This window comes from Ursus americanus, chromosome 12 (assembly GCF_024610735.1).
Source record: "Ursus americanus isolate L20-20 chromosome 12, mUrsAme1.1.p, whole genome shotgun sequence".
Classification (NCBI taxonomy): Eukaryota; Metazoa; Chordata; class Mammalia; order Carnivora; family Ursidae; genus Ursus; species Ursus americanus.
In genome coordinates, this window is record NC_142138.1 from 68,222,924 (window position 1) to 68,249,075 (window position 26,152).

General features: G+C 38.3%; 1 protein-coding gene across 1 annotated transcript in view; it reads left to right on the forward strand.

Annotated features, from left to right (window-relative positions):
* The first annotated feature begins 13,290 nt into the window (after nt 1-13,290).
* The window catches only part of CHD1L (chromodomain helicase DNA binding protein 1 like), a 66,535-nt gene continuing 53,673 nt past the window's right edge, over nt 13,291-26,152 (forward strand). The window contains exon 1 of the mRNA XM_045813580.2: nt 13,291-13,451. Within this exon, the coding sequence (XP_045669536.1) occupies nt 13,319-13,451 (133 nt within the window). The 5' untranslated portion in view covers nt 13,291-13,318. The remainder of the gene's footprint in view (nt 13,452-26,152) is intronic.

Here is a 26,152-nt window from a genome sequence, read left to right on the forward strand (position 1 = left end):
GACAGAATGAAAGCACACATCAATTAACACATTTCAGGGAAGAAAGATCTTGGCCATGGCATCCTCCAAATAAATTCTGCGACAACAGGTGCTTTAGGATAAACCAGATTCAGCTGTCCTCTTGGCCATAAGGAATTGCTATGAAAGGGATATGGGAGCTCTGGGTCCGCAAGACCGAAGCCGAGAGCCCTGCCATGGTAGCCTGTCCCACTGCCTTTTCTGCAGCACCTGGCCAATCCTTCAGCTGCCGTCCAGAGGCTACTTCCGCTCTTTGGCCGTTGTGGAGTATATATATAAATACAAAGCAACAAAGTCCAAACAGCGACAGCCAATAGGGAGAAGCTCTTCCTCTCCACCTCCTTTCAGCCAGAGCCCCGAAACACAACGGCACCCACTCTCTCCCACAGGGAGAACATTACATGGGCCAAAACTGCCTTGGACAGAAAAAAAAAAAAAAAAAAAATCCTACCACCTCTGTTTTCCGGCTGAGGTTGCCCGGAGGGTCAACTACCTCTCTAGAGGCGGAGCAACGCTGCGTTTCCGTCCCTAGCCTCTCCTCAGCATCCACTTTTAACTTCCTGGTATCTGCCTTAAAGGGACAAACTCCTCTTGGTGAAGAGGAAACTAGCAATAACCCCAAAGCAAGGCTTGCTCTAAAAGCTTCAGCGGAGAACACCAACCTTCAGCAGATGTGTTAAAACAGATCCCGGTTCCCTCATCCTCCTCCCCACCCCGCTCCCACCTCACAGATTGGCTCTTCGGTTCCAGGTTGCTGGTAGAAATTTACTTAAAATACCCGTGCACTAAACTGGGGCGGTTCAGTGAGAAAAGGATGTCGTTTCCTACTTAGAGGAGTTTCTAGTTTAGCAGAGAGGACCAAACACAAACGTCATTTCAATAAAATAGAAATACTTTTAAAAAGTGTTTTCTCAGGGCGCTGGGTGGCTCAGCTGGTTAAGCGTGGGTTCTCCATTGCCGCTCGGGTCAGGTTCTCAGGGTTGGGAGATTCAGCCCCGTCCAGGGCTTCGGTTTAGGGAGTGGGCTTCTCTCCCTTTCCCTTTGCCCTCCTCGCGCGCTGTCTCGCTCTCTTTCTCTCTCTCAAATAAATCTTTTTCCTTTTAGAGTGCTTTCTCTGACACACATAAGTAATTAAAAACATATTCACTTTTAAAATAGAACTTATTTTTGTCAAATATAAAATCATGCAGAAGAGGCCAGTGTAATGCATGTAGATACACACACGGAGTCAGAATCAGGGCCCATCCAACCCACCAGACTGTTTTGATAGATGTGAGGGGGTGTTCGGAGAAATGAGCAGTGGCTGATGCCATCTATTTGTTTACCTTCTAACTTACTTTCTTAGTCAACTTGGCACAAGATGGTTTGATGTCACTAATGTCAGTCCTGGGTTTTGTCTTGCTGGCCTCTCCCCAAAGTATCTTTTATGGGCCAATAATGATCATTTCTCAAGAATTCACCTTGTACCGTTCAAAAAACCTGATGGGAAAGAACCCACGTAATCTCTCAGCAACCCCATGAGGCAAGTACTATCACCACAAGGCAGGAATGCAAACCAGGCAGTTTAACTTATAAATGAGTTATTTGTAAATTGGATAATTTTGAATGCATTTGAGATGCCTAGATACAGGAAAACAGGTGACTACCTTTATAAATTGAATACCAATCTCTCCCTTACTGAGTCAATTTCATAATTTCAGAACAATGCAAGAGTTACTTTTAAAACAATATTATAAATGTAATTTTATTTTAATTCTCTACTGCTTTGTGTTTTTCAATTAATTACTTTTAAATTTGGCACATATGTTTTGTGTCTTATTTTAAAAGATTTTATTTATTTGACAGAGAGAGCACAAGCAGGGGGAGTGGCAGGCAGAAGAAGAGGGAGAAGCAGGCTCCTTGCTGAGCAGGGAGCCCAATGTGGGGCTCCATCCCAGGACCCTGGGATTATGACCTGAGCCAAAGGCAGTCATTTAACCAACTGGGCCACCCAGGTGCCGCTGTTTTGTGTTGTTTTTAAATTACTTATAAAATGTTTTAAACCTTGACTCAAATTTTCTCAGTCTAACTGCGAATTTGAAAGTGAGTCAATTTCTTTATTGGGCTGTAACAATATATGCTTTTGTTAAGTCCATATTTTGCATTTTACATTCATTCAATAAATATTGCCTGCTGGAGGCCACTTCTTTTAAGATGACAGCTATAAAAGATAGAAAGAGCTTAGCTTAGATCTTATTTGAAGAACTGCCAAGGAAAGCTGCCTGATAGGCACTGGACTGGGACATAGATTTTCACTTTCTTAATTGTGTCTTTTGATGAGAAGTTTTAAATTTTGATGAAATCTATTTAACAGTTTTTCTTTTATAATTAGTACTTTTTGCTCCTATTTAAGAAACTTTTGTACATCCCAAGTTCATATAGCCTCCTGTGTTTCCAGCTAGATTTATAATTTTAGATTTTAGATTTAGATCTATGATCCATTTTAAATTAATATGAATGGTAAAAGTATAACGGTCAGGTGAATTTTTTTTCTATCTGGATATTGTGTTCTTCCAGCAGCATTTATTCTAAGATCTTTCTTTCCCCTTGAATTGCGTTGGTGTCTTTGTCATTGGTCATATATGTGTGAACCTATATCTGGACTCTGTTCTGTTTCACCGATCTATTTGTTTATCCTTTTACCTATACCATATTGTATTAATTACTTTAATCTAAAATTTGAAAACTGGTTATATACATATCTTCCATCTTTGTGCTTACTTTAAAGATGATTTTGACTATCCTGGTTTTTTTCAATTCCATGTAAATCTTAAAATTAGCCTATCAATTTCTATCAAAAAAGCCTCCTGGGATTTTGATTAGGATTACATTGAATGTATAGACCAACTTGGGAAGAACGGACATCTGAACAATTGAAACTTCTAATCTGTAAAATAGACTATTTTTCCTTTTATTAGGTCTTCTTTGATTCTCCCCGTGTTGTTTCATAATTTTCAGTGTGGAATCTTGCACATTTTATTTAGCCCTGTGTATTTTAGTTTTAAAATCCTATTGTAAATGGTGTTGTTTTACCCAAGGAAGAAATAATCCAATCAAGAAATGGGCAGAAGACATGAACAGACATTTCTGCAAAGAAGACATACAAATGGCCAACAGACACATGAAAAAGTGTTCAACATCACTCGGGAAATACAAATCAAAACCACTATGAGATACCTACCACCTCACACCAGTCAGAGTGGCTAAAATTAACAAGTTAGGAAATGACAGATGTTGGCGAGGATGCAGAGTAAGGGGAACCCTCCTACACTGTTGATGGGAATGCAAGCTGGTGCAGCCACTCTGGAAAACAGTATGGAGGTTCCTCAAAAAGTTGAAAATAGAGCTACCTTACAACCCAGCAATTGCTCTACTAGGTATTTATCCCAAAGATACAAATGTAGTGATCCGAAGGGGCACTTGTCTCCCAATGTTTATAGCAGCAATGTCCACAATAGCCAAATTATGGAAAGAGCCCAGATGTCCATTGACAGATGAATGAATAAAGAAGATGTGGTATCTATATACAATGGAATATTATGCAACCATCAAAAATGGAATCTTGCCATTTGCAATGACGTGAGTGGGTATTATGCAAAGCAAAATAAGTCAGTCAGAGAAAGACAATTATCATATGATCTCCCTGACATGTGGAATTTGAGAAACAAGGCAGAGGATCATAGGGGAAGAGAGGAAAAAAATGAAACAAGATGAAACCAGAGAGGGAGACAAACCATAAGAGACTCTTAATCTCAGGAAATAAACTGTGGGTTGCTGGAGTGGAGGGGGTGGGATGAATGGGGAGGCTGTGTGATGGACATTGGGGAGGGTATGTGTTGTGGTGAGCACTGTGTATTGTGTGGGACTGATGAATCACAGACCTGTACCCCTGAAACAAATAATACATTATATGTTAAATAAATAAATAAAATTTTGGTTTCTCTGAATAAAAAAAAATAGTGTCGTTTTTACATTTTCATCTTCCATTTGTTTGTTGCAAGTATAAAGAAATACAATTGATATTTGTGTGCTTACTTTGTATCACATGGCTTTGCTAAATTCACTTATTACCTCCAGTAGTTTGTAGATTCCTTGGATAGTTTATATATACAATCATGTCACTTATGAATAACATGTTACTGTTTTCTTTCCAATTTTTTATTTTTAAATTTTTTTCTCTCCTTATTGCACTGGTTAGGACCTCTAATACAGTATTGAATAGAAGCAGTGATAATACACATCCTTGTCTTGTTAGGGAGAAATATTCACTATTTTATCATTAAGTGTGATGTGATTTGTACGCTTTAGGTAAATAATCTTACCAAATTGAGAAGTTTCTCTCTATTCTTTGTTAGCTAAGAATTTTTGTTATGAATGGGGGTTGAATTTTATAAAATACTTTTTCTGTATCTATTAAGATGATCCTATTGTTAAAATTATATTGAATGATTTATTTTAATTTTCTTTTTTTTAAGATTTTATTTGAGAAAGAGAATGGGGGAGAGGGGCTGATGGAGAGAGAGAAGCAGACTCCCTGCTAAGCAGGGAGCCCAATGCAGGGCTCAATCCCAGGATCCTGGAATCATGACCGCAGCCAAAGGCAGACACTTAACTGACTGAGCCACCCAGGCACCCCCTGAATGATTTTTTAAATGTTGAGCAAACTATGTCTTTCTAGAATAAACTCACATAACCATGATGTGTATAGTTCTTATATAACATTGTATTTGATTTGTTAAAATTTCACTTGGAATTTTTTTCCATCAATATTTTAAAGGGATATTGCTCTATTTTTTTTCTTGTAATGTCCTTGATAGGTTTTTGTATCAAGGTTGTGCTGGCCTCTCTGAAAGATTTTGTGTAGAATTGTTAATCTTTTTCCTTAAAAGTTTGGTAGCATTTACCAGTGTAGCCATCTGGATCAGGTGTTTTGATTGTTGGAATGTTTTAAATTATGGATTTAATTTCATTTAAAGATAGAGGATTATTCAGATTTTCTCTCTTCTTGTGCCAGTTTCTGTAAGTTGTGTTTTTCTAGAAAGTTGCCCATTTCATCTAGGTTGTTGAATGTATTGGTGTAAAATTATTCATGACATCCTCATTTTTTTTTTTTAAAGAGAGAGAGAGAGGGAGACTGAGTGGTTCATGGAAGGGAAGGGGGGAGGGGCAGGAGGAGAGGGAGAGAGAATCTTAAGTAGGCTCCATGCCAGCGCAGAGCTGACACAAGGCTTGATCTCACGACCCTGAGATCAAGACCTGGCCAAATCAAGAGTTGGACCCTTAACCGAGACACCCAGGCAGCCCCCTCATATTATCCTTTTAAAGTTTGTAGCACCTAGAATGATATTGCCTCTGCCACTCCTAATATTAGTTATTTGTTTTTCTCATTTTTCTTTTTCCTTGATCAATTATGTCAATTTTATTAATCTTTTTAAAGAATTGTCTTTTGGCTCCATTGACATACCCTGTTTTATATCTCTTTTCTATTTCATTAATTTCTGATTTTGTGTTTATTATTTCCTTCTTTCTACCTTTGCTCCTTTTTAAGCTTGTAGAGAGATGGTTACTTAATTCATCAAATCTCCATCTGAGAACTACTATAGCTGCATCCCACAAATTTTCATATGTTGTATTTTCATTAGTGCTCCTTCCAAAATATTTTCAAACTTCTATTGTAATTTCATCTTTGATGAATGGATTATTTAGAAGTTACTTAATTTTCAAATAATTTGGGATTTTCTAGATATTTTGTTATTGATTTCTAGCTTAATTTTGTTGTCACTAGAGAACATAATTTGTATAATTTTAATCCTTTGAAACTGATTACTAGTTTTACGGCTTAGCATATGGGATATTGTGTTCAATGTTTCATATACATTTGAAAAGACTGTGTAACCTGTAGCTCTTAAGTATAGTGTTCTGCAAGTGTCCATTAGGTTAAGTTGCTTGATACTGTTGTTCAAATGTTCTATATCATTACCAATGTTTTGTCTGTTTGTTCTATTGATTATTAAGGAGGTATGTTAAAATCTCCACATATAATTCTAAAGTTGTCTTTCCCATACAGTTCTGTCAATTGTTTGCTTCATAAATTTTGAAGTTCTATTATTAGGTACATACACATTTAGGATTATGTCTTCTTCCTATGGAATTGATCTTCTAAGTACTATAAATTTCCTTCTTTTTTCTTTCACTTCTTCCTTAAAATTTACTTTGACAGTTTCATATGGTTACTGTTCGCTTGGAATATCTTTTCTCATTATTTTATTTCCAATTACTTGTATTTAAAACAACTACTTGTATTTAAAGTGTGTTTTTGTAGGCAGGATATTGTTGGGTCTTTTTTTTTCTTTTTATCAGTCTGACAACCTTTTTCCTTTTTCTTTTTTTTTTTAAGATTTATTTATTTATTTTTTAAGTAAGCTCTACACCCAGTGTGGGGCTTAAATTCATGACCCCAAGATCAAGAGCTGCATATGCTACCAACTAAGCCAGTCAGTCTCCCCAGCAATCTTTTTCTTTTAGAGAGTGATTAGTCCTCTTAAATTTATTGTGATTACTGACATGGTTACTGAAAATTGATTTATTTTTAAATTTTACACCTCTTCTTTGTTTGTTCCTCCTTTCCTGCTTTCCTTCAGCTTCATCAAGTTATGTTTTAGTTCATTTTTCTTTTATTATCTTTTTAGATCAATTTCTTATGTTTTAATGGTTATTCTAATGATTATAACATGCATTCTTACTTTATTACTATCTTGAATTATTATTTAACTGCTTCACAGTGTAAGAGTCTTACAACAGTATACTTACAATTTTATCTCCCCTGAATTTTGTATTATTGTCATATATATATATATATTTTAAAGATTTTATTTATTTATTCGACAGAGATAGAGACAGCCAGCGAAAGAGGGAACACAAGTAGTGGGAGTGGGAGAGGAAGAAGCAGGCTCATAGCGGAGGAGCCTGATGTGGGGCTCGATCCCACAGTGCCAGGATCATGCCCTGGGCCGAAGGCAGACGCTTAACCACTGTGCCACCCAGGCACCCCTGTTGTCATATATTTTACTTCAGCATGTTATGAACCCCATAATACATTGATAGTATTGTTGTTTTACATGGCAGACAGTCTTTTAAAGAGAGTTTGAAATGAAAATTATAAAAATACCATTTATATCACATCAAAATATCAAATAACTGGCTACAAACTGAATGAAAGATGTGCACGTTCTCTATGCACAAAGTGGGGGAAGTATTGGAAAAAATAAAGAAAACCTAAATTAATGGAGTGAGATACCATGTTTATGAGTTATGAGTCAATTTTGTAAAATGTCCATTCACTGCAATTTACTCTTCAAATTCAATGCAATGCCAACCAAAATCTCAACATGTAGGAGATGTGTGTGTGCACATGTGTGTGAGGCTGATTTTAAAATCTTAGCTATGACACCCAAAACAGAACAAGCCTCCCAAAAGATGTGCAGATGGCAAAGAAGCCTTTTCATGGATTGAAAGAGCTTATTATATATTAAATATTATGTATTTATATATTAGAACAATCTCAGCACGCACATTTAAAGCTTCAGCTCATATACACATCCACTTGCATTTCAGTGGCCAAAGCAAGTTATACAGAGTCAGCCTATTGGAAGGCACTGAAGTCACGGATAAAGGCATAGATGTATGATCATTTTATAGGGTATGGATAGTTACTTACAGGGAGAAAGTGAGTAGTTGGGAACAGTGATACAATCTACCAAAGCTGTCTATCCATGATGCCACCACTAAGTAGATAGCCCATATTGTGTGTGTATGTGTGTGTGTGTGTTCTGCTTACTTTTAGAACCATGTCTGTGAGCCATGCTTATGAGAAAAACACTATGGAACATTTTTTGGTGGATTCCCCAAGCAAATGAGGTTATGATGGGACCTCAACAATGCGGGATAATTCCTAATTTCTTGAATCTCCATTGGTGAGATGCAGATACCTGGGTGATCAGAAGGTTCATTCCCAACTTAAGCTGTTTGGTCCTTCACAATACCCCGGACATTCAAATTCGTGTTTATTTATTTATTATGGTTATTATGGAGATGTCCTTTTCCTTCTGTGGAAATATGTCACAAAAGTTAAATTCCAGAGTTGGCCAACTCAAAAGCCTTCTGTGATTAGCTGTGTGGATTGCACAACAATACATTTTTAGATGAAAGAAAATTGTGTAAAACTGCATGTGGTTAATTTAGTGGCAAGGCATGACAGTCAAAAGGTGTTCAAATAAAAAGGAGAAAACACAGCCCTGTAATCCAAAAGACCTGTGGGCAAATTCTGACTTGTGGTCAGTACACAATCTTTGTACTTTGTCCTCAGAGATTTATTTTATATTATTCCAGTATTATGCCCTTACCTTTGGTACTAAAGAGTAATGGCAACTTTCTAAACTGACTTGACAAGAGTCCTGTAAACCAGATTCACTTTGTTGATATACTTAAATGCTTACTCTTTATAGTACATTTCCCCTGAATTTCTAGGTTTTAAATTTATTATGTGTTATTTGATGCAAAAGATGTATAATAATATCAAAAGTCAAAATGAAATTTTCTCCTTTCGTGAGAGAAAGAAAACTCTTCTTTCATCCCAGTAGAATGAACTTTCCATTTGAGGGCCCTGACCTAAGCCTAACCCGAGTCCCAAGGTCTAAGTTCATGTACCTAAGAAGAGGTCAGTACAAATTTTCATCCATGGTCACAGCTTTTATTCAGGCTCTATAACTGATTTAGTGGACGCTGCCAGCTGGGATCCTGCTGTTACCCAACAGGGACATAATGGCCAACAAGCAACTTGTTTGCTAACCTGTGCATGATCACGCTTGTTTTCATAGGGTGGGTAGCTGCTAAGACCTGTCGCTAGCGTGATCTGGTTACCATTAATCTTACTGAGTGCCTATTGCAGAGGATTTACCTTCTCTGTAGAGTAATAAAACAAATAATTAATATGAAGCCATGATTACATAACCTGAGCAATGAGTTACAAAGGAGTTGGGGTTAGATTTTATTGGCAGTTAGCACTGACTTCCTAGAAAAAACTGTTGCATAAGTTTAACCATCTGGGACATGTCTTCTCTGTGCTTCAGGTTTGTAACAATCATGGCTCCTGGACTTTAGAATTGTTCTGCGGGTACCTCATTCAAACATTCAGCAATACTATTTATTGAGTGCATATATGTGCCAGGCACTGTTCTAAGTACAGATTCAACAAATCCTTAAAGTGAAATCCTTATCTTCCCTTCCTCAAACCAACCGTTGTTCCTGCAATTTCTGTCTCAGTGCTGGCATCAACATCCACCTAGTTATCCAAGGCAGAAGCCCCTGAGTCTATATCAACATATCTTTCTTCCTCAGCCCTATATCCAATCAATGACCAAGTCCCCTCAAGTGTACCCTCACCAATCTAAAGAATCTATTATTCCTTTGCTAACCTTGCCTCAGTGCCTTTGCCCTGTGGTCTCCCTGTCTTGAACATTCTTCTCCCTGACTTCACACAGCTGGCTTCTCATCATCCAGATCTTAGCTCAAATGTCATCTTCTTGATGACATGCTCTTCCATCCACCCTATTCAGAGTTGCTTCCCAGCCCTTTTCTTAATCTCATTACCCTGTTTTACTACTTGTTCTCACCAATACTACCTGATAACTTATTTGTACCCTCCCCACCATTTTGTCTTCCTCCATCACTAGAATCTAAGCTTCATAAGTGCGGAGACTTTTTCTGCTTGTTCACCCCTGTTCTGGACACTGGGGATATGGCCAGTATAATCATTCTCTATTGCTCTCATCTGGCAAAAGTCCAACCCTGGTAAGCTCCAATACTCTTAACTATTCCCTACTTGCACTCATCACACACCATACTGGCTGGTGTCATGACCATAAACCTTGCTGCTGCTTGGCAATGCTACCGTATTTCTCTAGCCAATTCACTATTCCACAACCCGGACAACTATTGCACACATTTCCCTCCTAACACCTCCAAAATCCCATTCCCCTTCCTCAAAGCTCATCTGATGACTTTGCTTATTTCACCTATAGAAACAATCTGAAGAGATCTTCCACATACTCTCACTACCAAATATGTCTGTATACCATGCCTCTGCGTGTTCCAGGTCATGAACTGTCTGTGCTCTCATCTAGGTCAGCCCCTCCTCTCATTCAAGGACATCACTCCTGCAGGATCAGTTTTTCTCTCTACAGGATCCTTCCCATCAGTATTCAACATGCTCTAATATCACCCATCTGAAAACAAAACAACCCTCCCCTTGAACCCATATCCCCCTTCAGTTACTGCTCCCATTTTTCTATTCTCTCTTACAGCAAAACTCTTTGAAAGAGATGTGTGACATCTCTTTCTGTCTCCACTTACTTTCTTCCTGTTTTCGTTTCTGAACCCCCTCCAATCAGGCTTTTGACTCCACGATATATAGAAATCATTCTTGGCAAGATCATCGATGACTACCATACTGCCCAATCCAGTGTTTCTTTCTCTATTTTAGTTTAGTCCACATCTCAGTTACATTTGACACAGACAAACACTCCCTTCTTCTTGAAATTCCTCTTCATTTGGCTTCAGGGACACCACACTCCTACTTCTACTATATCACAGGCTGTTGCTCTTAGGCTCTTCTGCTGGTTCCTCCTCCTCTTCTCAAGTTCTAAATGTTAATTGTCCAAGGCTAAGTCTCTTTTATAATTTCAGTCATTCCCCAGGAGGTCCTATCTAGTACCAAGGCTTAAGGTCCATCTGAAAATGATGACTTCCATATTAATATATTCAGTTCCAACCTCTCCTGTGAACTCCAGACTAATCTACCTGATTATTCAAAATCTCTACTTGGATATCTAAGAAGAGTTTCATGCTACTGTGTCCAAAAATGAATTTGGTTTTTATTTTTTAAAAGATTTTATTTGAGAACGGGGGGGGGGGACAGTATGAGAGCAGGGGAGGAGGAGAGGGACAACCAGACTCCCCTGGGAGTGGGGAGCCCAACTCGGGGCTCGATCCCAGGACCCAGAGATCATGACCTGAGCTGAAGTCAGAAGCTTAACCGACTGAGCCACCCAGGCGCCCCATGAATTCCTTTTATAAATTGAAGTATAGTTGACATTAAAAACGAATTCTTGATGTTCCTCAAACCTCCTCATTCTCAGTCTTACCCCCTCCATAACTGGAAACTCCATTCTACCATTTGATCAGGCTAACTCCCCGAAATCATCCTTTATTCCTGGACTTTTCTCAGATGCTCAATCTGTTTACTTTATAGAATCTACCTTTGCAATATATCTAGTATCTGACCCACTACTCATCACTCCACTGCCACCATGCTGGCCCAACAACTATCATCTCTTGCCCAGACTCCTGCAATGGTCTCCTAACTGGTCACCCTACTTCTACCCTACCCCCTTCCATACACTCCTTTCATACACCATCTAGAGTAAAACTTTTATAGGTGTTATCTTACTAGTAGTTGACTTGGGAGTTTCTCAGCTACCTTTCCTAGCTGTATTTTTGATGTCAGACTCAATCCACCAAGAGAAATTTTAACTTAAAGCTAGGACCCTATCGTTGGTATTATGCTAAAACAAATGTGCTTTCAGTTAAAAATAATAAAGTCTCTTTTGTTTGAGTGGCAGGTGGTTGATATTGCTGCTTTAGTGGATGTCTACCTACAGAACCTGGAGGGGAGGAAAAAAGTCAAACACAGAGATCGGGATGCAGAAATCACTCACGAGGAGCGCCTGGGTAGCGCAGTCGTTAAGTGTCTGCCTTCGGCTCAGGGCATGATCCCGGCGTTCCGGGATCGAGCCCCACATCGGGCTCCTCGGCTGGGAGCCTGCTTCTTCCTCTCCCTCTCCCCTGCTGTGTTCCCTCTCTCGCGGGCTGTCTCTCTATCACATAAATAAATAAAATCTTAAAAAAAAAAAAAAAAGAAATCACTCACGAGCAACCACAAGGGCAGAAGCCCTCCAGAGAAGCCAGGAAAGGATACAAATCTCATTCATGGTTTTGAAAAAAACATCAAGTAGGAAATCAGTGTAGCCCCATTATGGAACTGTTTCTCTTTCACCTTAACATGGATAACTACCTGATTTTTATTTGCTTATTGCCTGTCTCTTCCTTTTAAAATATATACTTAATTTGAAATATAAGTCTAATATAAGTATGTTTTACTTAAATGTTCTGCAAATGCGACTAGTGGCCTCTATATCCAGTGCCAAGAGCGCTTGACACATGGTAGGTGCTCAAAACAGTGCTTTGCGTTTTTATGAATAAATCAACCCGAAGACACCTCTTTTGTAGCTCAGAACTAATTTCTCCCTTTTATTTTAAGGGTAGATGAGACTCGGGGCGGGGGCGTGCAACTTTAATCTGAGTTTACTGAAGATAGAAGCACCAAGGTTAACCTAAATGGGACTAGTATTTTGATGACATTACCTAGAGAATAATATGGTTCCTATTCTAGCTTTCCTCATCTAATGTGGGGACAATTCTAGTACCTATTTATAGGGTTACCGTGAGGGTTAAATAAGAAAATAAATACCTGTAAAACCCTAAGCGCAGCAGCTCTAACTGCATCATTACTGCAGTTATTTGGTTATTATATTTTGTATCAGTGGTACACTACTAATTATAAATTACTACGTCATAAATCCACTCAAAGCTGATGTTGTCATGGTGACCCTTAATCTAACACATTGCTTCAATTTGTTCCCCATAATTCACTTAAGAAATCCATTGCGGTAATGACAATTTTCATGATTTTAATATCCTACCATTCAGAAGTTCCTAACTTTGGCCTACGGCCAACAGGGAGTAAATAAGAGGATTTCAGGGCTCAAACCAATTTATCACTGGTGCAAACGGAACTGAGCACACCATGCTTTACATTCTTGCTGTGAATCGCTGGAGGTCAGGGACCATGTTTTACTGAATTCTGTAGCCCCAGAGCCCAGCAGAGTCAATGGTATGTCCTGGCGCATAGTCAATGGTGCTAATAAATCAATGGTGAGCATAGTCCAACCTCCGCACGAGCGGAGAACACGCAGAGCACATCCGGAAAGAGTGAAAACGAGAGTCGGAAAGCGAACTCGGTGTACCGCTAGCCCCAGTACTCCGCGCAGGACGCGTCCTCTGGCGGCGGCTGCGCGCTGGGATCCGCCGGGGCGCGTCGGAAGGAAGCGCGCGGGCGCCGCGGGGCGGAGCTTCTCTGGGCTGGATGGAGAGCGCTGGTCCCGCAACATGTAGGGGCTCCATGCCGGGCTTCCTACGTGCCCTTCAGACCCGGAGCCGAGGCGAGGCGGTGCGGGCACGGGTGCAGGAGCAGGACCTAAGGCAGTGGGGCCTGACAGGTCAGTGGCCCCGGTCCAGCTTCGTCCGGGGCCTGTCATCTCGTTGGGACTCGCCCCGGCGAGCCGGGGGTCCCCGCGCCAGGAACGGACCTTCGGCGCCGCGGGTGGGCCGTCCTGTGTGTTTTGTTTTGTTTTGTTTTACCTGAGGGTGGGGCAGGGCACAGAGGACCCGGGTCGGGGGCCAGGTAGCCATTGCCCCCGCCGGCGCAGCGCGGGGTTGGCGGGCGCGGAATGAATGATTCCGGATGGGGAAGCGGGGCGAGGGGGGAGGGGGGGACGACGATTCATTGAGACCCCTGTGCGGAAGGTAAGCCCTTTCTTTCCCTTTCTTTCTGAAGATGCAGAGGAAGTCCTGGCGCCCCAAGAATGTGTGTTGTTTAAAGTTTCTGTTCCGGTCGGTTTGGAGGCCTGGACTGCGGGTTTCATGAGTTGTTCCTGTAAAACTATCAGAACCGCCTACTTGCATCCGCTGTCTTCTTCATTTAGCGTGCACGTGCAGTTCTTTGATAATTTCCCATTGGTTAATTCTCCCGCAGTGCTTCATTTTAAAATACAAAGCCAAGCAAAGTTTATTAGTTCTTACCTTACCGCACTTAAGTGTATTTTATTTATTTATACCAGTCCTTCCCTAGAATCTCTGAAGCTCGAAGCTCTTCAAACAGCGAGGGTGACACCATCTCCTGTGGATGGAAAAACTCAGGCCTTATTTTCTTATTTCTTGGCCTGGCTACGCTTGACTCACCACCTAACCTCTCCAGTCCTCGATTTTTTGAATTATAAAATGGGGACGCAGAGCATGCTTTAACTGCATTATAGAAACTTGGATCAATAATAATCAGTGGTGTAGACGTTAATTAATTATTTATTCAGTGTTACTGGGAGCTACATACTGTGAGTTGTTAGGTACAGAGATGCACAAAACAAAATCGGGCCCTGCCCTACCAGAGTTTCTACGCTCGGGACTGTGAGTGCTTCCAAAAGTATAAACCAATATTTATTAAACCTCTCGTTACGTACTAAATGCCAAGGAAGTGAGGTTTTGTTCATTCTCAGAATGAAACAAAAGATGCAGTTCTGTATCCAGCTTAGAAGAGGAATGAAGATGAATGGGTGGGATACAGACACGAAAGAGAAAGACCTTTCCTGCGTCCCTGAGGCTGTGTGAATGAGTGTATCTGTGTCTGTAAGGAGTGTGTATCCAACCTAAACAGAAATTTATGGACTGGTGTTTATGTGGGTATCTTACATATTTGTGTGTACCTATTCTTTGCATGTGTTTTTAGGTTAGATGAAGTGTGCTCACTGATACAGATAATACATCTGGAGAAATGTCATCTGGATGTGTGTTATTTTAGTAAAAAGTAGGAGACATAAGACGTTGCACCTTTGCTTGTTAGTGAGTTAGTTAATGAAGAAGGAAGTAGACACATGTGGAAACTTAGTGATGGGAACAATAAATTGGTAAAGGGAAAGAAAAAAATAGAAAACAGGTATACACAAAAGAATAACCATTGAATATTATAGCTTGAAATTCCTGTTTCTATTTACTAGAATTTATATGTTGCAAAATGATTTTTTGAGAGTTGGTTAAAAATCTTCACTGATTTTTTTTCTCCTTATTGCAGAAGTAGTACATGTTCTTTGTAAAACATTTAGAGTAATATTCTTTGCATAAAGAAAAAATTTAATTGCCATAATCCTCTTACTGTTAATATGTTCTCATTTATCCTCCCAGTCCTTGATCTGTGTGTGTACATATGATTTCTTTTTTTCTTCTCTGAGGCAGGGTGTGGAGCGAGGGAGAGGAGCAAAAATGGGGTTTCATATGCATACTTTTTGGAAACAGTTTTTTCTTCTAATATCATTTAGTCTTTCTATTCTTTTCATCTTCTTCAATATCATATTTAGTGGATACAGATCTTTCAGTGAATGGATGTGCTATAGTTTAACCAGCCAAATATGTGGGTATTTAAGTTTTTGATTTTTTTGTGGTTATAAATAATACTAATAAATGTCCTTGTAACCAAATTTTATTACATTCATAAATTTTTAATTCTTTCAAGGCAGCATTTCTAGGCCAAAGAGTATGTGAAAATTTTGCTCATTTCTCCACATTCTCACGAACACTGATATTTTCTGATTTGAGAAGTTAAAAATGTTCTTTTGTTGTTTAATTTAATGTTTGTTTCCTAGTATTGATGGACACTTGGATATTTGTCTTCTTTTTGTTCCTTGTGTATTTATGTTTCTTGCCCATTTTTTAACTGTTTGTCTTTTGCTTTGTTCTTACTTGCATTGATATTAAATATTTGCTACAGGTATTGGGAATATGTTTTCTAGTTTGTCTTTTGATTTTGAGGTGTGTGTTTGTGTATTTCAGTGGTGATGTTTAAAAATTCTTTGTAGTCCAATCTTTCAGCCTTTTTCTAAATTTTTGCCTTTAGTATTTTGCTTAGGTGGCGCTTTACTACTCTGAATTTATTGTTGTTGGCTTAATATTTTTCTTCTAGTACATTTATGATCTCTTTATATTTAAATTTTTATTTCCCCAGAAATGTATTAGGAAGGAACTTGACTGTCTTTTTTTTCTCTCAAATATGTAATGAATTAGCCACTTTTTGAAAACCAATGAAACAGGTAGTTTGCTATGCAGTGTTCTTCCCAGTGATTAAAAAACTTTTAGTTAGGGGCACCTGGGTGGCTCAGTTAAGCATCTGCGCTTGGCTCAGGTCATGATCCCAGGGTCCTGGGATTGAGTCCCGCATTGGGCTCCCTGCTCAGCAGGGAGCCTACTTCTCCCTCTGCCTGCTGCTCCTCCTGCTTGTGCTCTCTCTCTTTCTCTCTCTCTATTTATTAAATAAATAAATAAATAAAATCTTTAAAAAAAAACACAAAAAACAACCTTTTAGTTGATCTTCGTCCCCTGAATAGTATCGCAGATAGATCCCATACATTCCAGTGAACTTCAGAAACCCAAAGAACGTTGGATCATAAAAGTGTGTTAGGACCACTTTGTTTTTGGAACATGCAGACCTATTACTTGTGCTGTTTTTCCTGCTTTTCCACGATAGGCGTACCTCAGAGACACTGCAGGTTCGTTTGGTTAAAAACCACTGCAGTAAAGTGAATATCGCAATAAAGCTAGTCAAGTGAATTTTTTTGTTTTCCAGTACATATAAATGTTATGTTTATATTATACTGTAGTCTATTAAGTATGCAGTAGCATCAAAAAAAAGACCAATGTACATACCTTAATTAAAAAACACTTTATTGCTGAAAAATGCTAACCCATCATCTGAGCTTGTAGTAAGTTGTAATCACCGATCACAGATCACATAACCGATACAACAATAATGAGAAAATTTGAAATATTGTGAGAATTACCAAAATGTGACACAGAGACACAGAGTTTCTGTTGGAAATGCTGTTGGAAAAATGGCGCTTATACACCCATTTTACTCAGGGTTGCCACAGACCTTTAATTTGTAAAAACAAAACAAAAACAAAAACAGCACAGCATCTGTGAAGGTCAGTAAAGGGAAGCACAATAAAATGAGGTATGCCTGTACTCCTCACCCTCCTGAGAGGTAGGCAAGAGAATTCAAACAACGCTGTGATAGATATAGCTGATGGTACTGTCACATTTATTTCTTCCCCAGCCCCCAAGCCTGCCTTACCACATCTTCGAGGCTATAAAGCAAAAGACTACATTTCCCAGACTCCCTTCTAGTTCTGTTGTACATGATGACTGTGGGAGATTTGGAAGGGGAAAATGTGGGAGAAGCCACAGTCTGGGAGGGATTTGGGTTTTCTGCATTTCTCTTGGAGAGTAGTCTGAGCATCCGTTTTACTGGTATGGATTGTAGCTGAGGTGGGTGGGGTCCTGGAGCTGACAGTTGGACTAATGGTCTTGTGAGATAATGGAAAATATATATTGGCTCTGTCCCCTGGTTCCCAGAGTAGGGTTCCTGAAACCCTTGTAATTTCGTGGGTGACAGAAGTATCTTTCATTCTAAAGAGGTGACTCTGGGTATGTTCCTGGATGGCTCTTAGGTGGGGGCTGGTCACAAGAAAGGACAAGCCATAATTAGAAGCTTGGAATTTTCAGCTCCAGTCCCCATTCCCTTGAGATGGGAAAAGGGCTTAAAATGAAGTTAATGATTGATGATGACTACATGCTGAAGCTTCCATTAAAAATCCAAAAAGTACAGGGTTGGGAGAGGATAAAATGGGATTGTTTTCTTAATATCTCTAATAGCTTGTTGTAAGTGTATAGAAATGCGACAGATTTCCGTGTATTGATTTTGCATCCTGCAACTTTACTGAATTAGTTTATTCTAATAGTTTTTTTTGGTGGCGTCTTTAGGGTTCTCTGTATATGATATGTCTTCTTCAAATAGTGACGGTTTTACTTCTTCCTTTCTGATTTCGATGCCCCCCTTTTTTTCTTCCCTAGTTGCTGTGACTAGGACTTTCAAAATACTCTGTTGAATAAAAGTGACAAAAATGGGCATCTTTGTATTGTTCCTGATCTTAGAGGAAAAGCGAAGCTTTTCACCATTGAATATGATGTTTGCTGTGGGCTTGTCCTATATGGCCTTGATTATGTTGAGGTATATTCCTTCTATACCCACTTGTGTAGAATTTTTATCACAAATGGGTGTTGATTTTTGTCAGATGCTTTTCCTGCATCTATGAGATGATCACATAATTTTTATCTTTCATTTTGTTAATGTGGTATATCAAATTGATTTGTGGATGTTTATCCTTTTATCCCTGGAATAAATCCCACTTGATCATGGTGTGTGATCCTTTTAATGTATTTTTGAATTCAGTTTTCTAATAGTTTATTGAGGTTTCGCATCTATGTTCTTCAGGGACATTGACCTATAATTTTCTTGTGATGTCCTTGTTGGGTTTCAGTATCAGGGTATTATTGAACTTGTAAAAACAATTTGGAAGTATTACCCCCCAACCCTTCTTTTTTTAGAAGACTGAAAAGAATTGGTATTAATTCTTCTTTGAATGTTTAGTATAATTTACCAGTGAAGTCATCTGGTTCAGGACTTTTGTTTTTTGGGAGGTTTATGATAACTGATTCAATCTCTTTACTAATAATTGGTCTGTTCAGATTTTCTATTTCTTCAAGATTCAACCTTGGAGGGTTGTATGTTTCTAAAAATGTATTGATTTCTTTTAGGTTGTTTATTGGTATGTAATTGTTCGTAGTAGTCTCTTATGCTCATTCATATTTCTGTGGTGTTGTAACGTTTCCTCTTTCATTTTTTTAAAAGATTTTATTTATTTCATTTGAGAGACAGAGAGTGAGCAGGGGTAGGGTCAGAAGGAGAGGAAGAGAATCTCAAGCAGACTCCATGCTGAGCATGGAGCTGGATGAGGGGCTTGATCTTAATGACCCTGAGATCATGACCTGAGCCGAAACCAAGAGTTGAACGCTTAACCAACTGAGCCACCCAGGTGCCCCTCCTCTTTCATTTCTGATTGTATTTATTTGAATCCCTTTTTTTCTTGTTGGGTCTAGCTAAAGGGTTGCCAATATTTATCTCTTCAAAGAACCAGCTCTTGGTTTTAGTAATCTTTTCTGTTGTCCTTTTAGTCTCTTTTTCATTTATTTCTGCTCTGATCTTTGTCATTTCATTCCGTCTGCTAACATGGGCTTTATTTGTTCTTCTTTTTCTAGTTCCTTGTAAAGTTAGGTTGTTAATGTGAGATTTTTCTTGTTTCTTGAGGTAGGCATTTATCTCTGTGAGCTTCCCTCTTAGAACTGCTTTGGCTGCATCCCATAAGTTTTAATATGTAGTATATACCTTTTCATTTGTCTCATGGTGTTTTTTAATTTTGCTTTTGATTTTTTCATTGACCCATTATTTGTTCAGTAGCATGTTGTTTAATCGCATGAGATTTTTCCAGTTTTCTTTTTGTAATTGATTTCTAGTTTCACAACATTGTCATCAGAAAAGATGCTTGATATGATTTCATTCGTAACTTAAGGCTTGTTTTGTGGCCTAACATATGATTGATCCTGGAGAATGTTCCATGTGCAGTTGAGCAGATTGTGCATTCTGGTGCTTTGAATGGAATGTCCTATGTACATCTGTTAAGTCCACTGGTCTAATGTGTCATTTAAGGCTGATGTTTTCTTATTGATTTTTTTGTCTGTATGATCATTGACGTTAATTGGGGTATTAGGATCTCTTACTGTATTTCTGTCTCTTACTAGTATTGTATTTCTTATTATTGTATTCTCCTTTTAGGATTGTTAATATTTGCTTTATATATTGAGGTGTTCCTATTTTGGGTGTATAAATATTTACAAATGGTATATCCTCTTGTTGGATTGACTCCTTTGTTATTATGTAATGCCCTTCTTTGTCTCTTCTTACAGTCTTTGTTTCAAAGTCCATTTTATCTGATATAACTACCCCCAATTTCTTTTGGTTTCCATCTGCATCGTCTATTTTTTCCATTCTTTTACTTTATATGCTTATGTCTGATATGACTCACTTATAGGCAGAGTATATGTGGGTCTTGTTTTTGTTTTTGTTTTAATCCACTTAGCCACTCTGCCTTCTGGCTGGAGAATTTAGTCCATGAACATCTTAAGGGATTATTATAGTATGTATTTATTGCCATTTTGTTTTCTGGTGGTTTTGCACTTCTTTTGTCCTTTCTCTCTTGCTTTCTTCCTTTGTGGTTTGATGATTTTCTATAGCAGTATGCTTGGATTCCTTTCTTATTATCTTTTGTGTATCAACTATAGGTTTTTGCTTTGTGCTTACCATGAGGTTTACATATAACAGCTTATATCTACAGCTGTCTATTTTAAGTTGATAATAATTTTGAACTCATTGTAAAGCTTTACATTTTTACTCTTCCCCCACCAGCACGTTTTATGTTTTTGATGTCACATTTTACAGCTTTTACTCTTTTGTGTACCTTATTTAATTATTATAGTTATGGTTAATTTTGCTCCTTTTGTCTTTTAACCTTCAGACTATTTTTATAAGTGATTAATCCACTCCCTTTAGTATATATTTACCTTTACCAGTAAGATTTATACTTTTATATGTTTTCTTGTTACTAATTAGTGCCTTTCTTTTCAGCCCAAAGAGATCCCTTAACATTTCTTATAACGCTGGTTTAGAGGTGATGAAATCCTTTAGCTTTTTCTTGTCTGGAAGACTGTTTTTTCTTCAATTTTGAATGATAACATTACTGCGTAGAGTACTCTTGGTTGGAAGTCTTTTTCTTTCAGTACTTTGAATATATTGTGCCACTTTTCTGGCCTGCAAAGGTTCTGCTGATAAATCTCCTAATTGTCTTACAGGCTGTCCCATATACATATCAAATTGTATTTCTCTTGCTGCCTTTAATATTTTCTCTCTGTCTTTAACTTTTGACATTTATATTGTAATGTACTTGTGGGTCTCTTTGGATTCATCTTACTTGGAACTCTTTGGATTTCCTGGATATGAATTTTTTTTCTTTTCCTTTCCTAGGTTAGGGGAATTTTCAGCCATCATTTCTTTTTTTTTTTAAATTTAATTTTATTTAAATTCAGTAAGTTAACATATAGTGTATTAGTTTCAGAGGTGAACTCAGTGGTTCATCAGTCTTATATAACACCCAGTGCTCATTAGATCACATGCCCTCCTTAATGCCGGTCACCCAGTTACCCCATCGCCCCTCTCCCCAACACCCCAGTTTGTATCCTGTGGTTAAGAGTCTCTTAGTGGTTTGTCTCCCTCTCTGGTTTCACCTCACTTTATTTTTCCCTCCCTTCTCCTATGCTCCTCTGATTTGTTTCTTAAATTCCACATATGAGTGAAATCATTTGATAGTTGTCTTTCTCAGATTGACTTATTTCTCTTAGCATAATGTCCTCTAGTCCCATCCACATCGTTACAAATGGCACATTTCATTCTTTTTGATGGCTGAGTTATCTATCTATCTATCTCACATCTTCCTTATCCATTCATCTGTTGATGGACATCTGGGCTCTTTCCATGGTTTGGTTGTTGTGGACATTGCTACTATAAACATTGGGATACACGTGCCCCTTTGTATCACTACATTTGCATCTTTGGAGTAAATAGCTGGTAGTGCAATTGCTGGGTCTATTTTTTACTTTTTGAGGAACCTCCATACTGTTTTCCAGAGTGGCTGTACCAGCTTGCATTCCTACCAGCAGTGTAAGAGGGTTCCCCTTTTTCCACATCCTCACCAACATTTGTTGTTTCCTGACTTATTAATTTTAGCCATTCTGACTGGCTTGAAGTGGTATCTTATTGTGCTTTTGATTTGTATTTCCCTGATGCTGAGTGATGTTGAGCATATCTTCATGTGTCTTTTGGCGATTTGTATGTCTTCTTTGGAGAAATCTCTGTTGATGTCTTCTACCCATTTCTTGACTGTATTCTTTGTTTTTTGGGTGTTGAGTTTGATAAGTTCTTTATAGATTTGGGAAACTAGCCCTTGATCTGATGAGACATTTGCAAATATCTTCTCCCATTCTGTCGGTTGTCTTTTGGTTTTGTCGACTGTTTCCTTGGCTGTGCAAAAGCTTTCTTCCTCGTTGAAGACCCAGTAGTTCATTTTTGCTTGTTTCCCTTGCCTTTGGAGATGTATCTAGCAAGAAGTTGGCTGCAGCCGTGGTCAAAAACATTGCTGCCTGTGTTCTCCTTTAGGATATTGTTGGTTTCCTATCTCACATTTAGGTCTTTCATCCATTTTTTTTTAAATTTTTGTATATGGTATAAGAAAATGGTCCAGTTTCATTCTTCTACATGTGGCTGTCCAATTTTCCCAACACCATTTGTTGAAGAGACTGTCTTTTTTCCATTGGATATTCTTTCCTGTTTTGTCAAAGATTAGTTGGCCATAGAGTTGAAGGTCCATTTCTGGATTCTCTATTCTGTTCCATTGATGTATGTGTCTGTTTTTGTGCCAGTACCATACTGTCTTGATGATTACAGTTTTGTAATAGAGCTTGAAGTCCGGCATTGTGATGCCACCAGCTGTGGTTTTCTTTTTCAACAGTCCTTTGCCTATTCAGGGCCTTTTCTAGTTCCATACTAATTTTAGGATTTTTTGTTCCAGCTCCGTGAAAAATATAGATAGTATTTTGATAGGGATTGCATTGAAAGTATAGATTGCTCTAGGTAGCATAGACATTTTAACAGTATTTGTTCTTCCAATCCATGAGCATGGAACATTTTTCCATTTCTTTGTGTCTTCCTCAATTTCTTTCATGAGTGTACTGTAGTTTTCGGAGTACAAATCCTTTACCTCTTTGGCTAGGTTTATTCCTAGGTATCTTAGAGTTTTCAGTGTAAGTGGGATCGACTCCTTAATTTCTCTTTCTTCTGTCTTGTTGTTAGTTTATAGAAATGCAGTTGATTTCTGTGCATTGCTTTTTCTATCCTGCCACTTCACTGAATTCCTGTATGAGTTCTAGCAATTTCGGGATGGGGTCTTTTGGGTTTTCCACATAGCATATCATGTCATCTCCGAAGAGTGAGAGTTTTACTACTTCTTTGCTAATTTGGATGCCTTTTATTTCTTTTTGTTTGATTGCTGGGGCTAGGACTTCTAGTACTCTGTTGAACAACAGTGGTGAGCGTGGACATCCCTGTCGTGTTCCTGACCTTAGAGGAAAAGCTCTCAGTTTTTCCCCATTGAGAATGATATTCGCTGTGGGCTTTTCTTATGTGGCTTTTATGATATTGAGGTATGTTCCTTCTATCCTTACACTGAGAAGAGTTTTAATCAAGAAAGGATGCTGTGCTTTGTCAAATGGTTTTTCTACATCTATTGAGAGGATCATATGGTTCTTGTCCTTTCTTTTGTTAATGTAGTGTATCATATTGATTGTGGATGTTGAACCACCCTTGCAGCCCAGGAATAAATCCCATTTGTTTGCAGTGAATTATCCTTTTAATGTACTGTTGGATCCTATTGGCTAGTATCTTGGTGAGAATTTTTGCATCCATGTTCTTCAGGGATATTGGTCTGTAATTCTCCTTTTTTGGTGGGCTCTTTGGTGCAGGGATCAACGTAATGTTGGCCTCAAAGAACAAATTTGGAAGTTTTCCTTCCATTTCTATTTTTTTGAAACAGCTTCAGAAGAATAGGTATGAATTCTTCCTTAAATGTTTGGTAGAATTCCCCTTGGAAGCCATCCGGCCCTGGATTCTTGTTTTTTGGGAGTTTTTTGATTACTGTTTCAATTTCTTTGCTGGTTATGTGTCTGTTCAGGTTTTCTATTTCTTTCTATTTCAGTTTTGGTAGTTTATATGTTACTAGGAATGCATCCATTTCTTCCAGATTGCCTAATTTGTTGGCATATATTTGCTCATAATATGTTCTTAAAATTATTTGTATTTCCTTGGTGTTGGTCATCATCTCTCCTCTTTCATCTTGATTTTATTTCTTTGGGTCCTTTCTCTTTTCTTTTTGATAAGTCTGGCCAGGGGTTTATCGATCTTATTAATTCTTTCAAAGCTCCTAGTTCTGTTGATCTGTTCTACTGTTCTTTTAGTTTCTATTTCATTGATTTCTGCTGTAATCTTTATTATTTCTCTTCTCCTGCTTCTCCTCCTCTATTCTTTATTATTTCTCTTTTCTCCTGGTTTTGGGCTTTATTGGCTGTTCTTTCTCCAGCTCCTTTAAGTATAAGGTTTAGTTGTATATTTGAGACCTTTCTTGTTTCTTGAGAAATGTTTGTATTGCTATATACTTCCCCCTTAGGACTGCCTTTGCTGTATCCCAAAGGTTTTGAACAGTTGTGTTTTCATTTTCATTTGTTTCCATGAGTTTTTTCAATTCTTCTTTAATTTCCTGGTTGACCCATTTCATTCTTTAGTAGGATGTTCTTTAACCTCCAAGTATTTTTGTTCCTTCCAAATTTCCTCTTGTGATTGAGTTCAAGTTTTAAAGCGTTGTGTCTGAAAATGTGCAGTGAATGATCCCAGTCTTTTGGTACTGGTTGAGACCTGATTTGTGACCCAGGATGTGATCTATTCTAGACAAAGTTCCATGTGCATTCCAGAAGAATGAGTATTCTTTTGTTTTAGGGTGGAATGCTCTGTATATATCTGTGAAGTCCATCTGGTCCAGTGTGTCATTCAGAGCCCTTGTTTCCTTGTTGACCTGCTTAGGTGATCTGTCCATTGCTGTGAGTAGGGTGTTAAATTCCCCTACTATTATTATATTATTATCAATGTTTTTCTTTAATTTTGTTATTAATTGGTTTATATAATTGGCTGCTCCTATATTAGGGGAATAAATACTTACAATTGCTAGATTTCCTTGTTGGATAGACCCTTTAACTATTATATAGTGTCCTTCTTCATCTCTTATTACAGTCTTTGGTTTAAAATCGAATTTGTCTGATATAAAGATTGCCACCCCAGCTTTTTTTTTTATGTCCATTAGCATGATAAATGGTTCTCCAACCCCTCACTTTCAATCTGGAGGTATCTTTGGGTCTAAAATGAGTGTCTCGTAAATAGCATATCGATGGGTCTTGCTTTTTTATCCAATCTGATACACTCTGTCTTTTGATTAGAGCATTTAGCACATTCACATTCAGAGTAACTACTGAAAGGTATGAATTTCATGCCAGTGTATTTCCTGCAATATCTCTGTTTCTGTATATTGTCTCTGTTCCTTTTTGGTCTGTGTTACTTTTGGGCTCTCTCTTTGCTTGCAGGATCCCCTTTAATATTTCTTGCAGGACTGATTTAGTGATCACAAATTCTTTAGTTTCTGTTTGTCTGGAAACTCTTTATCTCTCCTTCCATTCTGAATGACATCCTTGCTGGATAAAGTATTCTTGGCTGCATATTTTTCTCATTTAGCACTCTGAACATATCATGCTAGTCCTTTCTGGCCTTTCAGGTCTCTATAGATAGGTCTGCTGCCAGCTTTATGTTTCTGTCCTTGTAGGTTAAGGTCCTCTTGTCTGGAGCTGCTTTCAGAATTTCCCCTTTGTCTCTGAAATTTGCAAGCTTCACTATTTTATGTTGAGGTGCTGACCTCTTTTTATTGATTTTAAGGGGGGGTTCTCTGTGCCTCCTGAATTTGAATGCCTATTTCCTTCCCCAGATTAGGGACGTTCTCAGCTGTAATTTGCTCCAGTATACCTTCTGCTCCTTTTCTCTTTCCTCTTCCTCTGGGACCCAATTATTTTAATAATGTTTTGCTTTGTGGTATCACTTATCTCTCGAATTCTCTCCTCATGGTCCAGTAGTTGTTTATCTCTTTTTTTCTCGGTTTCATTATTGTCCATTATTTTCTTTTCTTTTCTTTTTTTTTAAATGATTTTATTTATTTATTTATTTATTTGACAAAGAGAGAAAGCATGTGTGCATAAGCAGGGGGAGTAGCAGGCAGAGGGAGAGGGAGAAGCACACTCCCCGCTGAGCAGGTAGCCCAATGTGGGGCTTGATCCCAAGACCCTGGGATCATGACCTGAGCCGAAGGCATACACTTACCTGAGCGAGTCACCCAGGCACCCTTTTTTTCCATCATTTTGTCTTCTGTATCACTGATTATTTCTTCTGCCTCATTTATCTTAGCAGTTAGGGCCTCCATTTTTTTTCCCATCTCAGTAATAACCTTTTTTTTTTTCTTTTTAAAGATTTTTTATTTATTTATTTGACAGAGATAGAGACAGC